This window comes from Hyla sarda, chromosome 10 (assembly GCF_029499605.1).
Source record: "Hyla sarda isolate aHylSar1 chromosome 10, aHylSar1.hap1, whole genome shotgun sequence".
NCBI classification, from domain to species: domain Eukaryota; kingdom Metazoa; phylum Chordata; class Amphibia; order Anura; family Hylidae; genus Hyla; species Hyla sarda.
In genome coordinates this window covers 28,951,028-28,969,893 of record NC_079198.1, presented here as the reverse complement: position 1 = coordinate 28,969,893, position 18,866 = coordinate 28,951,028, and the positions used below count along the sequence as shown (strand labels likewise).

Here is an 18,866-nt window from a genome sequence, read left to right as displayed (position 1 = left end):
ATCACCACTAGCAAGACACCTGCAAATAAAACTCAAGGGGTGAAAAATCCTAAAAACATTACAACTAGTTCAAGATATGTTGTTCTGGAGATTGAGGAGCCTCAGTAGCTGGTGGAAGAGCAACAGGCACCACACTTACTAAATGAAATTTTGGCGGAAGTGCATTAATGTAACGTGGGGGTGCAGGACCTTCAGCTGCAAATAGGTTCCATAACCACTGACTTGACACTCTTGAGAGATGATATGACCAAGGTGAGAGAGAGTCACTGGACTGGAAGTTAACACATCTGAAATGATTAAACAAGTCAAAGCAATAGAAGTGGTATCCCACACCCAGAAAACACATCTTGAGAGTATGCCAAAGATCATAGATCTGGAAGACCGATCTTGTAGATCAAACATACGAATGATCGGGGTACGAGGAGGGGCAGAACAGAATGACCCAGTGGCAATAGATGATGGAGAACATTGGGGAACCCAAATTATCACCGCTCTTCTGTATAGAAAGGGCCCATCGGGTCCCAACAAAAGCCCCACCACCTGGAGCTGCATCACGTACTATCTTGATGAAGATACTGTGTTCTAGAGATAGGGATAGTATCCTTGGGACCACAAGGGAAAAAGGGGACCTTTCTTGTAACGGCAAAAAAATTGCATTATACCCAGAAGAAAGTTAAACAAAGGTTGGTCCAGGCAAAAATACCCTTTTTTCACATCAATTGAGGATAAGCTATTCTGGAAAGACCTTCTTCTTTTCTACATCTCAAGAAGCTATGACCTGGCTGGACTCAGAGGCACTCTTATTTATTATATCTGAGACCCCATAAATCCTGTTAATAGGGGGGCTGGGGGCGGTGGTGTTGGGGGTGCATGGGGGAGGGGGGGGCTTCACAAGGGTCAATGACAAGAGATCCAGAGGTAGCATTTTTTTTTAAAGTAAATACAGCTTAACTTAATAATATGGAACGTCAGAGGTTTGGGTGAGAGGTCAAAGAAGGAGACTGTATTTGATCAGGTCAGTAGGCACCTACCAGCCATTGTTGTCCTGCTTGAGATACACTTAAAACAAGATACAATGAAATTTGTAAAGAAATCTTGGGCCAGTCAGATATATCACTCCACCCATACCTCTTACTCCTCTCGTGTCTCTGTCTTTGTCCACTATAATGTGCCACTTACAGTTGTGTGATCCAAAGTTTACAAGAGGGGAAGATATGTTTTTTTTTTTTTTTTATATGGGCATTTTAGAGACAAAAAATAATAATTGCTTTTGTCTATAAACCTCCCCCATTCGACTTAACTGTCCTGTCCAACCTGACAGAATTTGCTACTCAATATTCAAATGCTCTGTTAATTGTCAAAGGTGACTTTAATGCCGTATTTGATCAACTTAGGGACAGGTGGTCCCCCACGTCCCATCCCCTCCACGGGGAAGTCTTCGTTAGCCTTGTTTGCGGAGGAGATGTACGGGGATAGGATTGTCTACTCCTGTTATAATGCTACTCATCATATGGCATCTCGCATGGATCTATGTCTGGGGAACCATGCCTCTGCCCCGTTATGTAAGAAAGTGGCTTATGAGGCTAGATCAGTCTCAGATCATTCCCCACTGATGGCTGTTTCTAATTTGAAAAAGGGGTTGACAATGAAGTTAACGAGGGGAGTCCCCCTTTCCGCTTGGATCATCAAGAAATCGGTGATGGCTTTTCTCTGTTCGTATAGTCTGTCCAACATATGGAGGGTGGAATTCCAACATGTGGAAACATTGCAAATCAGACTATGTTGGAGGATGCCGTTCTGACGCTGCAGCTCAAGGAGGTTGTGCTTTGCGGTGTACCAGTGGCTGAAGTGCATGCAAAGTTTCCTTACCATTGTTAGGATGTCTTGCAGATGGGGGAACACTTCAGGAACCGCTTGAGAAGCAGATTGAACACGTGTGCCATGCAGGGTGCATGGCTCAGGCATCCTTGTCGCAGCACAGACAAGATGTTCTTCTCGTTGTCGGTCACCATGGTTCCTATTCCAGTTTTTGTAGAGTAAGCCATGATTTAATTTCTTCATGAATGACATTTAGCAGTTCCTCCCCTGTATGACTCTATTAGCCAAGGCAAAGCATGTGAAGAACAGAGTGACACCGCAGTGCCCTGCACACATAGTATGCTGGAGGGGCACTGAGACTTGTCCATGCAGTGGAGTCTGAGGAGACAGTGGAGGATGAGGAGGCGGAGTCGCACACTGTCACAGGACCAACGGTCTGAGAGCTTGGAGGCGGAAACTGCGTGACCTGTCCAAGTTGTTGTTCTGGCTGTGCAGGAACCACATTCACCCAGTGGGCCATAAAGGACATGTATTGTCCCTGACCATAGTTACAGCTCCACATATCGGGGTTGCAGTGCACTTTGATACACACCGACAGGCTCAAGGACTGACCCACCTTCTGTTCTACAAGATTGTGCAGGGCTGGTACTGCCTTCTTTGCAAAGAAATGACGGCTTGGGACTTTCCACCTTGGCTCGGCATAAGCCATCAGTTCTCTGAAAAGTGCAAAGCCCACCACTTGAAAAGGAAGGGACTGCAGCACCAGTAACTTGGAGAGGAGCACATTCAGCTTCTGCGCTGCTGGATGAGTGGGCGCATTCTGTACTGTTGTCCCATGGACATGGCTTCGCCGTTGGATTGCTGGTGGAATGACTGACTTGAAGTAGGAGGAGCAGGAGCATCTGGACCAACAGAAGATGGGTATGACACACAACTCCCTTCAGCTAAGGTGGTGGTTCCTTGGCTGGCTGAAACAGGGAGCAGCGTGCCCCTGGGGGATGCAGCAGGCTGGACCACCACATCGGAGCCACTGTTCTCCCAGGCTGTTTTATGGTGACGCTGCATGTTGACGCAGGGTCGTGGTGCCAACATTGGGACCCTGACCACGCTTTACCTTTTGCCGACACATCTTGCATGTGGCCATGTTAACCTCCTCCGGATGCTTGATGAAAAACTGCCACACCGCCTAGTAGCTGATTTTTCCACCAACAGTCCAAACTGATTGACTGCCACTGCTGCCGACTCCAGGAACCCCTGTTCCACTACCTCCTGGGAAGGTAGGCTGCTGCGAAGCAGGTGGTTTACCTCGGGAACGTTTGGCTTTATGCTTTCCACTTCTGCCACCATGATAACTGCCAACCATGCTACCACCTTGCCGGCTCAACTGCTACCTCACGGCAACCTGCAACCCTCTTTTCCTTATGATAATGAATCCCGTTCTGCACCCTGCTCCCAAGTGCGATCGGCTTCATCATCATCGAGTTGTGTCTGCATGTCACTGATGTCCTCCTAAGGTTCCTCAACATTGTCTGCTTCAGGATCCTGAACGCTCGCAACACCACCTCCCATGCCACTCTCCTCATCACTACTTGCCGCCTAGCGGAGGAAGCGACAGATGTCTGCTCCACTTTTTGGCTTGGCAGTAGCTGCTGACTGTCCTCTAGATCATCCTCACTTAATAGTGGAGCTGAACCCACAGCATAAGATACTTTTGTGGGGGAGGGAACAGCATAGGACAGAGGCAATGGGAGAACTGGGACTACTCCTGGGCCGTGCCAACTGGGGGTTGTGCCTGAGGAACCCACTGAAAGTTGACTAGGGTTGTCATATGTCACTTGTGATGAAGTGGATGACCGTATTAACCAATCAATGATGGCAGGTTGCTGGTCGAGACACGATTGCTAGCTGATACAGGGAGCTCAGGCCTCTCGCTGCAACTCCTGCTGCCACTCGCCCTATGTCTGCTGTGGCCTCTGCCTTATGAATTTAGGCCTCTGCCACTCCTCTGTTCACATCCTGGCACTTCTCTGTCTGACATTGTGTTCTCCACTACGCTTAAAACAGTATTTGTGTACAACACCAGCCGGTGTGTCCTTTTTCCTTGCCTTTCACAGTATCTAGGCCCTTAAGACTTTAACAGGAACAAAACAGTACACCACTTAGATGTACGTATGTGGTATGCACTTATGAGGGGAGGACAATGTGCTCCAGTACACTTAAAACAGTATTTGTTTACAACTACGCCAGCCGGTGTGTACTTTTGCCTTGCCTTTTACAGTATCTAGGCCCTTAAGACTTTAACAGGAACAAAATGGTACACCACTTAGATGTATGTATGTGCTATGCACTTATGAGGGGAGGACAATTCGCTCCAGTACGCTTAAAACAGTATTTGTGTACAGCACCAGCCAGTGTGTACTCTTGGCTGGCCTTTCACAGTATCTAGGCCCTTAAAACTTTAACAAGAACAAAATAGTACACCACGTAGATGTACGTATGTGGTATGCACTTATGAGGGGAGGACAATGCACTCCAGTACGATTAAAACAGCATTTGTCTACAACACCAGCAGATGTGTACTTTTTGCTGGCCTTTCACAGTACCTAGGCCCTTAAGATTTTAACTGGAGCAAAATAGTACACCACTTAGATGTACATATGTGGTATACACTTATGAGGGGAGGACAATGTGCTCCAGTACGCTTAAAACAGTATTTGTCTACAACACCAGCAGGTGTGTACTTTTAGCTGGCCTTTCACAGTATCTAGGCCCTTAAGACTTTAACAGAAACAATATAGTACACCACTTAGATGTACATATGTGATATGCAATTATGAGGGGAGGATTATGCCCTCCAGTATGCTTAAAACAGTATCTGTGTACAACACTAGCCGGTGTGTACTTTTGGCTGGCCTTTAACAGTATTTAGGGCTTTAAGACTTTAACAGGAACAAAATAGTACACCACTTAGATGTATGTATGTGGAATGCACTTATGAGGGGAGGACAATGCACTCCAGTACGCTTAAAACAGTATTTGTGTACAACACCAGCCGGTGTGTACTTTTGGCTGGCCTTTCACAGTATCTAGGCCCTTAAGACTTTAACAGGAACAAAATAGTACACCACTTAGATGTACGTGGGGTGTCCCGATACCATATTGCATAACGTACCTTGTATGGTGGTCCCCAAAGTCAGAGTTACTATATTCAGGTAGGGTCCCCCAGGTGGGACAGCCCCTAGTTGCTTCCTTCTTCTCTAATTTTATAATATTTATATGTACATATTTAATAATGTATATATTTAATATAATGCATATTAGTATACTTACCTTTGTAGCGTCGCAGGACCTTCTGTTATGTGACTATGTTAATTCCTCTATGGTATGTTGGAGGACCTTTGAAGGTCCTTGGGTCACATGTTTACCCATAACTCTTTGTAAAGATGATTGACAGAAGTATTGGACCAATCAGCTTTAGTCCAGCCCCTGCCCATATAAGGGATCTGTAGCCAATGATCGCTCTCTTGGGTTGCTGCTCTCGTGGATGCCGGACTATTAGGACGGATCTGCGCAACTTTCAAAGACAAGCTAGGCCTGAAACCTGCCGGCCTCAGCCTCAATAAACAGTGAGTCCTAAACTAAATCCCTGCTAAAGCTAGTGTGACTGCTGGACATAAACTAAATCACCTAAACCCAGCGGACAGTGCATATCAGTCTTCGGACTCCAAAATGCTTAAGGTCCCAACCACTGTCAGTCTTTGAGAGAATTTGCCTGTATAGAGACTGTTCCGGTTATGAAGCTTGCATAAAATCTTCAGTAAAAGTTTTGACTGTTTTCAGCAAACTCTCTGGTTGTGGACATTCAATTATTCCATACCTCCCCACCACTTGGGAAGGGTGGAGGTAGGACAAGCATTGCAGAGGAGCCCCCACCCTGGTGTCATGAATAGAAAGGGTTAATCAGACACCCTTTAATTACTGCACAGCTACACCCCATATACCCTACACCCCTAGGCTATCACATGCGTATGTGGTATGCACATATGAGGAGAGGACAATGCACTACAGTACGCTTAAAACAGTATTTGTCTACACCACCAGCAGGTGTGTACTCTTGGCTGTTTTTCACAGTAGTTAGGCCCTTAAGACTTTAACAGGAACAAAATAGTACACCACTTAGATATATGTATCTGGTATCCACTTTTGAGGGGAGGACAATGTGCTCCAGTATGCTTAAAACAGTATTTGTGTACAACACCAGCAGTACACACCAGTGCTGCAGAACACAGGCCCTGTGTACTACACCCAAAATTGCACTTTCTCTCTCAATCTCACTGCCTTCCCTATCAGTGCTTCTAGGCAGGATTTGGCCTTGAGGCGAATCGTTGCTGTTCTGTGCAACACACTGTGCAACACACAGCTCTCTGTCCCTCTCTGCAATAGAACGCTGTAGTGACTGGGAGGTGAATCACTGCTGGAAAAATGCTTTTCTGTGCAACACACAGCGCTGTCTGTCCCTTTCTATCTCTCTGCAAAAAAAAGGCTGAAGTGACTGGCTGCAAGATGACTGCCGATCATATAGGGGTGGCTGGCTGCTGATATGCTGCATGCTGCATGTGATTCAGGGTCGTCCCGCCTACCCTTGTTCCCACCTTCCCGGTATTCCTTGCTCCATGTCGTCACACGTGGATCCAATAAATGGAGTTTAATAAAGTGATTTGCGCAATCGCATTGCTGCCATATTTGCATTCGTTGCAAATCTAATTTTTCCTGAAATTCATAACAAATTCTGATTCGTCAGATTCGATTCGCTCATCCCTAGAAAAAAGGGAGGAATTGGGTAGGAATATTGGAGTGGATGAGGCCAGTGAGGTAATTAACAACCTACCACTTAACTCTAGTCTGGGCTCCAATGGCATCCCTTTTGAATCTTATCACTGGTTTAACTCGGTTTTGGCACCAATCCTTTCCCAAGTCATAATGGAGTCATGTGAGGTAGGTTATTGCCCAAATCCCAAAAAAAGAAAAAGATTTGGGTTTGGTTGAGTCTTATAGGACGATTTCCCTGAAGAATGCAAACACAAAAATGTATTCTAAAATATTAACTAGGAGGTTGAATAGGGTGATACAGGAATTTATTAATAAATATCAGACCGGGTTCATACCCGGGTGATCTATTTTTGAAATACTAATAGAATGTTGGCAGGGATGCAGATAGAAGAGAATGATCCCCACACCATTCTGTCACTAGACTCGGTTAAAGCATTTGACAGAGTGGAGTGGGGTTTTATGTGGAGGCCAATGGCGGGGTTTGGGCTGGGTGCACGGTATGTAGAATTTGTAAAACTTTTGCATTTAAAAGCTATGGTAGCTGTACTTATAGAGGGTATACCCTCTGAGAGGTTTGATTTGTTTAGGGGCACACGACAAGGGTGCCCTCTCCTCCCCCCTCCTTTTCACCTTATATATCAAACCACTGGCTACAGCACTGAGAACAGAGAGTGAGAGATAGTAGGGTTTGGACTGGAAAGTGAGAGGGATAAGATCGTAATTTACGCGGATGACATTTTGCTTTATATTAAAAACCCCAAGGTAGGGATCCCTAAAGCTATGTCTATGATCCAAGAGTAAAGTACCATATCTGGGTTGAGTATAAACTGGAATAAGTCTTTCCTAATACCATTTAATTATGAGCCCGGGGAGGAAGAATCTCTATTCAGGTTAGTAGCACAAGGGGAGACAATATCATACTTGGGAATTAAATTATCCTCTAGTCCCAATTCCTTCCACTCTGACATTTTAAAACCCTTTTCTCTTAACTTAAGGAAAAGGATAGCAGTCTGGGACAAACTGCCTCTCTCAATGGGAGACAGAATTTCCATCATCAAAATGATCATCCTCCCTCAGCTACTGTACATTCTTAACTCATCGTCCATCTGGATTGCTAACTCTTGGTTTAACAAACTGAATCGAATTTTGGGGACATTTTTGTGGGGCAGGAAGAGTGAGAGACTTAAATACTCAGTGTTATGTCTCCTGGAGAGAGATGGTGGGTTGAATCTTTCCAATTTCAAATTATAATTCATGGCTAGAATTTTCGCACTGATCAAGGATCAACAAAAGTCATTCATATTAGCGCACTGTTTAAAACTTACGCAAAATAAATATGCTGATATTTTCTCTCTTTTAGAATAAGGCCACCCCATAGGGTGTCATAGGGGGCAGGGTTTCACTTATATGGAGGTTTTTAGTAGGTATGGCTAAAGCACTTGTTTAGAATTGAAGGTTCATTCCCTTTCTCTCATTATGACACAAATATAATTTGAAAGAATTTGATAAGATTGGACAAGCAGGATTCTGGGTGAAAAGTGGGTTAACCTGCATAAGTAATTCATATAGAGACACTAGAATGAGGGATAATAGTGAATTATGGAATTAATTTAAAATGGGGAACGAGCACAATTTGGGGTTAATGCAACTGGCACAAGCAGATAAGGTAACACTAAATTGGCACATTTTACAAATCACTGAAAATCCCTTTTTTGACTTGTTGACCAGCAGGGAAGTTCAGTAAAAATGTATGGTTCACATCTATAAACACTTTAGGGGAATACTGGGAATGGCTGTGAGTGGTAAGGTCAAAGGGAAATGGGGAAAAGCTGGGGTAGAACTGGATCTAAGTCAATGTATGAAGGCATTTAAAAATATTAATTCTGCTATTGTCAACACCAATTTCAGAATAATACAATATATGTGTATTCATGATCTACATCTTACGCCCAGAAAATGATTTAGGTACAAATGTAGGGAAGACTCTAACTGTCCGCACTGTAATTTGGAAGACGCTGATTTCTTTCATATGATCTGGGCATGACAAGTAATTCAAAGATATTGGGAGAGAATTTTTGTTTTCTAGAAGGAATAGGTATTGTAGTAGAGATGGGTTCACTCACATTTCAAGAGGTCATTCTGGGCTCGGTGGAAACCAAAGGAGCAGTGTGTATTCTGCGGAATAAGCTTTTTCAATGCGCTAAAGTTTTAATTTTAAGGAATTGATTATTGGGTATAGAACTGAGTTTGGAAGCTTGGGTAAGTTTGGTAAACAAAAATTAAGAGATATGAGATTATAGAGGGGAGCTCAAGAAAAAAGATTCATCGGCAGAATAAGATCTGGGAAAACTGGTCAATCTAACATGCGCTGCTAATGAGATTTTATGTATATCATTTTCTTCCTTTATTTATTTTTTATTTTTTTTTCTGAGTGGCCCAGGGGTGGGACTGGGTGGGAATAACACTTAATGTAATTCTGATTGTAGGTTGTTTGTTTTTATGTCTGTATTTAAGGCAAAACTCATAATAAAAAAAATGCATAGGCTTACAGTCTCTTTTTAATTTTTATACCTGCAAATGGGGAAAGCAATGATCCAAAAAACCTAATACCATGGCACTGATTTAAAGGAGCACTCCACTGGTCAGCATTCGGAAATAAATGTTCAGAGCGCAGTTTTCGCGCTTTGGGGGTCAGTCACGCCCCTCGTGATGTCAGGGTGGGGCCATGATGTCACAAGGGGGCGTGGTCAACCCCAAAAACAGCGTTCGGAACATTTACTTCCGAACATTGGCCAGTGGAGTACCCCCTTAAAATTATCTGAAAGCCCTTTCATGATTGACAAGTTGCCAGATAGTCTTCACATGCAAAACCTTCTAAAGATATACAAGATGAAACAAAGGTACAGAAAAGGTTTCATCACAACCCAAAAAAGAGACTTATGAATCAATTTCCTTACATTTTGTTACCTTTAACTTCTGAAAACAATCATACCTTCATATGTGCATCATGAGACATAGTTAAATGGTAATAAAGGTAAAAGATTAAATTAATTTAACAAACTGAAGATGAACCTGTTAGTCCGGCAATTCTGTCTGACTGATAATCTCATATGGAGAAGAAAATAATCCGGAAAAAATAGTATAAACAAGTGTATATGAAATGAGTCCAGAATGTTATCTGATATAGATCAGTTGAATACTGTAAGTTGTAATAGAATTATATTACCAGATGATGATATATCCTTGTGTGTCTTGCTAAGTTGCGCTGCCCTGTAGGCACTTGCATGCGCCGGCACTTCTGGCTCAGACGGCACTGACGGCACCGGTGTTTGCCGTGCGATGCTGCGGAGAACCGTAGATGTCAGCACAGATGGTGTTTGCTGGACTCCCTTGTGTGGATGGCGTCTGACATCAGCGGTCAGAGGAAAACGCAGACGGTGGATAATCCAGATGGAACACAGGGTCAGCAGCAAAGAATGGAACAGCGAGCGGATCCCAAGGATGGTAGGTGAAACCAATGGCAACAGTTTTTTTCACAGCAAATGGATACCAAAATCATGATTAAAGGTCCATATATTATTGATGGAAGTCCATATAACGGTCACACTGTATACAGGCTAGGCTAAACGCGTTTCAGGGTACTATGCAGAAAGTATTCGACCCCTTCCTTAGTGGCTATGTCTCTAGGATGGTTACAAACACTTTTATAGCTATACCAATACATTTTACAGGTGAAAAACGGATGGTTAGTAAAATGTGGCAATGGATAAAAGGATTGCAGCATTACAAACAGCAAACATAATAAATGAAAACATGTATAAATAATAAATAATGAAATGAAAATAAAATAAATATAAGAGTAAAAATAGAAATAAAAGTAAAGATGAAAATAATAATAATTTTTTTTTATAAAAATGGAAATAAAATAATAATGTTAATGGTAACAATACTTGTAGATTAATTTATAAACAGAAGAATAGTGCAGTTTGGTGAAAAAAAAAATTTGTATTTTGGTATGTCTGTGCAGTACATAGTGTAATGATGTGTTACGAGGTTTCCAATGATAACATTGTTGCAGATGCCCTGCAACATTAGAATGACAATCTGTATCAGTGACATATTCATAATTATATGTGTACATGGTCACTCATATATATAGTGATAAAAATAATAAATGTATGAATAATTAGGTGGTGTAAAATAATAAAATAATGTGTATGAAAGAGTGTAAAAACATACTAAGATAAAAATGAAAATGATGAGAAATGTGAGGATGAATGGATGATAATGATGTATGATAAACAAAAAAATCCCTTCTCACAGGTCTCCTTCTCAGCACAAGATGTATCTATTTAATTTTTCATATTTTGTTGTTATATTCATTTTCATTTCAATATTATTTTTATTTTCATTCATTATTATTTTTTGTTTACCATACATCATTATCATCCATTCATCCTCACATTTCTCATCATTTTTATTTTTATCTTAGTAGATTTTTACACTCATTCATACACATTATTTTATTATTTTACACCACCTGATTATTCATGCATTTATTATTTCTATCACTTTATGTATATAAAGTGATAAAAATAATAAATGTATGAATAATTAGGTGGTGTAAAATATGAGTAACCATGTACGCGTACAATTATGAAACTGTCACTGATACAGATTGTCATTCTAATGTTGCAGGGCTCTGCAACAATGTTATCATTGGTAACATCTTAACACATCATTACACTATGTACTGAACAGACATACCGAAATACACATTTTTTTCACCAAATTGCACTATTCTTCTGTTTATAAATTAATCTACAAGAATTGTTACCATTAACATTTTTATTTTATTTCCATTTTTATTTTATTATTATTATTATTATTATCATTTTGACTTTTATTTCTATTTTTATTCTTATTTTAATTTGAATTTTTATTTTATCTTCATTTCCTAATTTATTAGTTACACATGTTTTCATTTATTATGTTTTCTGAATGAAGAAACTTTTCCCATTCTGTGTTTGCTGTTTGTAATGCTGCAATCCTATAATCCATTGCCACATTTTACTAACCATCCGTTTTTCACCTGCAACATTAATTGGTATAGCTATAAAAGTGTTTGTAACCATCTTAGAGACATAGCTACTGAGGAAGGGGTCAAACACTTTCTACATAGTACCCTGAAACGTGTTTAGCCTAGCCTGTATTCAGTGTGACCGTTATATGGACTTCCATCAATAATATATGGACCTTTAATCATGATTTTGGCATCCATTCCTTTGCTGTGACAAAAACAGTTGCCATTGGTTTCACCTACCATCCTTGGGATCCACTCGCTGTTCCATTCTTTGCTGCTGACCCTGTGTTCCCTCTGGATTGTCCACCGTCTGCGTTTTCCTCTGACCGCTGACGTCAGATGCCATCCACACGAGGGCGTCCAGCGAACACCATCTGTGCTGACATCTCAGGTTCTCCGGATCAAACACCGGGTTCAGTGTCGTCTGAACCAGCCGTGCCGGTGCATGCAAGTACCTACAGGGCAGCGCAACTTAGCGAGACACACAAGGATGTATCATCATCTGGTAATATAATTCTATTATAACTTACAGTATTCAACTGATCTATATCGGATAACATTCAGGACTCATTTCATATACACCTGTTTATACTATTTTTACGGATTCTTTTCTGCTCCATTCCGGATTATCAGTCAAACAGAATTGCCGGACTAACAGTCCCACTGCAGGTTCATCTTCATTATTAATTTTATCTTTTCCCTTTATTACCATTTAACCATGTCTCATGATATATATATATATATATATATATATATATATATATATATATATATATATAAATATATATATATGATTATCTCCCCGCACAAGGGCCCTGTGAGGGGAATTTTTCTGCATTTAATGTTTATGATATGTTTTAAATAAACGTATAGAATATTGATATTTGAAGCACGGTCTCAGCCATCTTACTAATTATAAAATGACATCATTAGTACTGTCTTTGAGGTGTAGGCTGTCCCTTTCTATTTTTCAATTATTGTTATTACATACCTGGGTATAGGTGTAATCGCCTACTATACCTCGGCCAGTATTTGATTGTGAGCTGCACCAATTTCTATTCTTTTAGTAACACAATCATACTGTTACGCCGAGCTCTCCGGCTCCTCCTCCTTCTCCGGAGCGCTCGCGGCGTCTTCTGCCCTGCAGCGCTCTGGTCGGCAGCGCTGACCGGAGACGCTGCTCTGTTGTGCCCGGCGGGGATGCGATCGCATGAGCGGGTCGCATCCCGTCCCACTCACCTGTCCCGATCTCCTGCCTGGTCCCGGTGCGCGCGGCCCCGCTCTCTAGGGCGAACGCGCCGGGGCTCTCAGATTTAAAGGGCCAGCGCACCGCTAATTGGTGCCTGACACAATCACCCTAACTAGCTTCCATCTGCTCCTTGTGTATAAAAACCCACTTCCCCTTCCTGTCCTTGCCGGATATTGTTGCCTTAGTGCCCTGAGAAAGCGTTTAGTGTGTTCCCAAGCCTGTGTACCCAGACCTTCTGCTGTTGCCCCTGACTACGATCCTTGCTTCCTGCCCTGACCTTCTGCTACGTCCGACCTTGCTCTTGCCTTGTCCCTGTGTACCGCCGCTGTCTCAGATGTCAGTTGGGGTTGAGTCGCTATCGGGTGGAACGACCTGGGGGTTACCTGCTGCTGCAAGTCCATCCCGCTTTGCAGCGGGCTCTGGAAAAAAACAGTAACCCCTTAGATTCCGTTCCCCTGGTAAGGCCCACACCATCACCCCACTGACACAGAGGATCCACCACCAGTGTCCTTGCTGCATACCAGTCCGGATCCTGACACATACCTTCATGTACCTACTACAGTCTTTTCATATTTCAGAGCCATAGTTTACACAACATGAAAATGACCACAAGCATAAGCAGCTACAATTTACACTTTGTATACTGCAGACAATGTATTGCACACCATGAATAGGTACATATGTATTTGGCAGTATTTACATTTGTCAGTTCAGTGATTTATTTATTTTTGTTTGCATAAAAGATTAAGTTAAAACCTAGGCAAAACTTCAGCAATAAAGGTATTTGTCAATTCAGCCTTGGCCACCAGGGATAATATAAGGGAATAAGGATATTGGTCCATATTTATTTGTCTGTAACAATCTGATTTTCCCCATTACAACCAATCACAGCTCATCATTCATTTTACCAGAGCTCCTTAGGATATTAAAGTTGAGCCGCGATTGGTTGTTATGGGCAAAACCTTACCACATTTGTAATAGGCAGATTGAAAATATGGGCTAATATGTATGGCCTTTACTTTAACCCATAATGCAGCTATACTGGTTTTATACAACAACATTATAATGTGAATAGTAACTCATCTGGGCTCTATGGGGCTAAGGCATGCTATAGAATTACTGTAACTATGGCATTCCCTTTGGCCTAATGCTAATGTTTTACAGATTTGTAACATGGCACCTATACGACACCTAGGACTATGCAGTACCTGTGTATTCTGAGTTAATGAGAAAAATACTCTTAGCACGCGGCACTGCATGTTTTTGTGAAAGTGTTCTGCCCTTGAGGCATCGCTTACAGAGGAGAATAAATACATTGTCTCACAGAAACGACATACTGTGGCACATAGAATGCCTAGAGGTCTGTCATGAAAACCTGTATGTAGAGAACCTCTGGGCCCTGTTTCAAAATGACAGAGCCCACAGTCATCAACTGTTTTTAGTGATGGTCTTATCACATCGAGCACGTTTTGAGCCCCCTTAGGCTTAACTGGCCTTACAGAGTAAATGCATATAAGTGTATTATAGTAACATAGCTACATAGTTCATAAGATTGAAAAAAGACCAGAGTGCATCAAGTTCAACCTATATCCCTAATGAGTTCCTACTGAGTTGATCAAGAGGAAGGCAAAAAAATAAAATAAAAATAAAATAAAATCATACCAGAAGTTAAAATTCCTTCCCGACTCCAAATATGGCATCAGAATAAATCCCTGGATCAACGTTCTTTCCCTATAATTCTAATATACATAGCCTGTAATGTTATTACTCTCCAAAATTGCATCCAGGCCCCTTTTTAATTCTTTTATCGACTTCACCATGACCACCTCCTCCGGGAGAGAATTCCACAGTCTCACTGCTCTCACAGTAAAGAACCCCCATCTGGGCTGGTGTAGAAACCTTCTTTTCCAAGACGTAGAGGATGCCCCTTGTTATAGATACAGCCCTGGGTAAAAATAGATCATGGGAGGGATCTCTGTACGGTCCCGATATATTTATACATAGTTATTAAGTCTCCCCTAAGCCTTTTTCTAAACTAAATAATCCTAATTCTGATAATCTTTCTGGGTACTGTAGTCCTCCCATTCCCTGTATTACTCTGGTTGCCCATCTTTGAACCCTCTCCAGCTCCGCTATATCTTTCTTGTACACTGGTGCCCAGTACTGTACACAGTATTCCATGTGTGGTCTGACGATTGATTTGTACAGTGGTAGAATTATTTCCTTGTCGTGGGCATCTATGCCCCTATTGATTCACCCCATGATTTTAGTAGCCTTGACAGCAGCTGCCCGACACTGGTCACTACAGCTAAATTTACTGTTACCTACGATTCCTAAGTCCTTTTCCTGCTATGTGCCAGTCCTGGGGAACAGTGCCTGTTAATATAGAGTCCTTGAATATTAAAAATAGGGGTCAGTCTATTACAATACTTAATTCCTTTAGAACACGGGGATGAATGCCATCTGGACCTGGCGATTTGTCTATTTAGACTTTTTTGTAGGCGGCACTGTACTTCTTCCTGGGTTAAACAGGTGATGCGTACTCAGGAGTTTACCTTATCTCGCTGTATTTCACCTGGCATTTCATTTCATTCATGAATACAGTGAAGAAGAATTTGTTTAATATATTAGCTTTTTTCTGATCCCCTTCTATAATATCTTTCACATCATTTTTTAAAGGGCCTACACTTTCATTTTTAACCTTTTTGTCATTTATATAGTTAACCTGTTAAGGAGCCATGACATATCGGTACGTCATGAGTCCGCTCCCGTTCTATAATGCGGGGCCATGGTGAATAAAGATCATTTAACCCCTTCCTTAATAAAAGTTTGAATCACCCCCCTTTTCCCATTAAGAAAAAAAAACTGGGTAAATAAAAATGAACATATGTGGTATCACCGTGTGCGGAAATGTCCGAATTATAATAATATATCATTAATTACGTACGTGCAAAAGAATTCATAAAATAGCGTATTTTTGGTCACTTTTTATATAATGAAAAAATGAATAAAAAGTCCTATCAATACAAAAATGGTACCATTAAAAATTTCAGATCACGGCGCAAAAAATGAGCCCTCATATTGCCCCATAAGCAGAAAAATTAAAAAGTTATAGGGGTCAGAAGATGACAATTTTAAACGTATACATTTTCCTGCATGTAGTTATGATTTTTTACAGAAGTAAAATCAAACCTATATAAATAGGGTATAATTTTAATCATATGGAACTACAGAACAAAGAGAAGGTGTTATTTTTACCGAAAAATGTACTGTGTAGGAACGGAAGCCCCCAAAAGTTACAAAATGGCGTTGTTTTTTTTTTTTTTCAATTTTGTTGTTACGCCGAGCGCTCCGGGTCCCTGCTCCTCCCCGGAGCGCTCACGGCGTCTCTCTCCCTGCAGCGCCCCGGTCGGTCCCGCTGACCAGGAGCGCTGCACTGATATGGCCGTCGGGGATGCGATTCGCACAGCGGGACGCGCCCGCTCGCGAATCGCATCCTAAGTCACTTACCCATCCCGGTCCCCTGCTGTCATGTGCTGGCGCGCGCGGCTCCGCTCTCTAAGGCGCGCGCGCGCCAGCTCTCTGAGACTTAAAGGGCCAGTGCACCAATGATTGGTGCCTGGCCCAATTAGCTTAATTGGCTTCCACCTGCTCCCTGGCTATATCACATCACTTCCCCTGCACACCCTTGCCGGATCTTGTTGCCTTGTGCCAGTGAAAGCGTTTAGTGTTGTCCAAAGCCTGTGTTACCTGAACTCCTGCTATCCATCTTGACTACGAACCTTGCCGCCTGCCCCGACCTTCTGCTACGTCTGACCTTGCCTCTGCCTAATCCTTCTGTCCCACGCCTTCTCAGCAGTCAGCGAGGTTGAGCCGTTGCTAGTGGATACGACCTGGTTGCTACTGCCGCAGCAAGACCATCCCGCTTTGCGGCGGGCTCTGGTGAACACCAGTAGCCTCTTAGAACCGGTCCACCAGCACGGTCCACGCCAATCCCTCGCTGACACAGAGGATCCACTACCTGTAGCCGAATCGTGACAGTAGATCCGGCCATGGATCCCGCTGAGGTGCCGCTGCCAAGTCTCGCTGACCTTACCACGGTGGTCGCTCAGCAATCGCAGCAAATTGCCCAACAAGGACAGCAGCTGTCGCAGTTGACCGCCACGTTACAGCAACTTCTGCCTCTGCTACAGCAGAAACCATCTCCTCCGCCAGCTCCTGCACCTCCTCCGCAGCGAGTGGCCGCTCCTAGCCTCCGCTTGTCCCTGCCGGACAAATTTGATGGGGACTCTAGACTCTGCCGTGGATTTCTGTCTCAATGTTCCCTGCATATGGAGATGTTGTCGGACTTGTTTCCTACAGAACGGTCTAAGGTGGCGTTCGTAGTGAGCCTTCTTTCAGGAAAGGCCTTGTCTTGGGCCACACCGCTCTGGGACCGCAATGATCCTGCCACAGCCACAGTCCAGTCCTTCTTCGCTGAAGTCCGTAGTGTCTTCGAGGAACCAGCCCGAGCTTCTTCTGCCGAGACTGCCCTGCTGAACCTGGTCCAGGGTAATTCTTCAGTGGGCGAGTACGCCATCCAATTTCGTACTCTTGCTTCCGAATTATCATGGAATAACGAGGCTCTCTGCGCGACCTTTAAAAAAGGCCTATCCAGTAGCATCAAGGATGTGCTGGCCGCACGAGAGATTCCTGCCAACCTGCAAGAACTTATCCATTTGGCCACCCGCATTGACATGCGTTTTTCTGAGAGACATCAGGAGCTCCGCCAGGAAAAAGACTTAGATCTCTGGGCACCTCTCCCACAGCATCCTTTGCAATCTACGCCTGGGCCTCCCGCCGAGGAGGCCATGCAAGTGGATCGGTCTCGCCTGACCCAGGAAGAGAGGAATCGCCGTAGGGAAGAAAATCTTTGTCTGTACTGTGCCAGTACCGAGCATTTCTTGGTGGATTGCCCTATTCGTCCTCCCCATCTGGGAAACGCACGCACGCACCCAGCTCACATGGGTGTGGCGTCTCTTGGTTCAAAGTCTGCTTCTCCACGTCTCACGGTGCTCGTGCGGATTTCTCCTTCAGCCAATTCCTCCCTCTCAGCCGTGGCCTGCTTGGACTCTGGTGCCTCTGGGAATTTCATTTTGGAGTCTTTGGTGAATAAGTTCTGCATCCCGGTGACTCGTCTCGTCAAGCCGCTCTACATTTCCGCGGTCAACGGAGTTAGATTGGATTGCACCGTGCGTTACCGCACAAAACCCCTCTTAATGTGCATTGGACCCCACCACGAAAGGATTGAATTTTTCGTCCTCCCCAACTGCACCTCTGAGGTCCTCCTCGGTCTGCCATGGCTCCAGCTTCATTCTCCCACCCTTGACTGGACCACCGGGGAGATCAAGAACTGGGACTCTGCTTGCCACAAGAAATGCCTCTCCCCCCCTCCCAGTCCCGTCAGGCAAGCCTCAGTGCCTCCTCATGGCCCCCGTCCTGGTGTCACCCTGCCCCGTGCCAAGCTTCACCCTCTGCCCTCCCTCCCCATTCCCACTCCTGCTGTACTGCCTGCCGTTGAGGAAACCCTCCATTCTTTCCCGGTGTCCTCGTCCCAGGTAAAGCAGTTGTCGGACTAAAAAAGGGGGAGACCTAAGGGGGGGTACTGTTACGCCGAGCGCTCCGGGTCCCTGCTCCTCCCCGGAGCGCTCACGGCGTCTCTCTCCCTGCAGCGCCCCGGTCGGTCCCGCTGACCAGGAGCGCTGCACTGATATGGCCGTCGGGGATGCGATTCGCACAGCGGGACGCGCCCGCTCGCGAATCGCATCCTAAGTCACTTACCCGTCCCGGTCCCCTGCTGTCATGTGCTGGCGCGCGCGGCTCCGCTCTCTAAGGCGCGCGCGCGCC

The 18,866-nt window shown here is 43.8% G+C and overlaps 1 protein-coding gene across 1 annotated transcript in view; it reads right to left on the bottom strand.

Annotated features, from left to right (window-relative positions):
- Positions 1-18,866, bottom strand: part of LOC130293192 (mucin-2-like) — a 217,175-nt gene that overhangs the window by 133,719 nt on the left and 64,590 nt on the right. Inside the window, exon 2 of the mRNA XM_056541694.1 lies at positions 11,972-12,186. Coding sequence (XP_056397669.1) covers positions 11,972-12,186 — 215 coding nt within the window. The remainder of the gene's footprint in view (positions 1-11,971; positions 12,187-18,866) is intronic.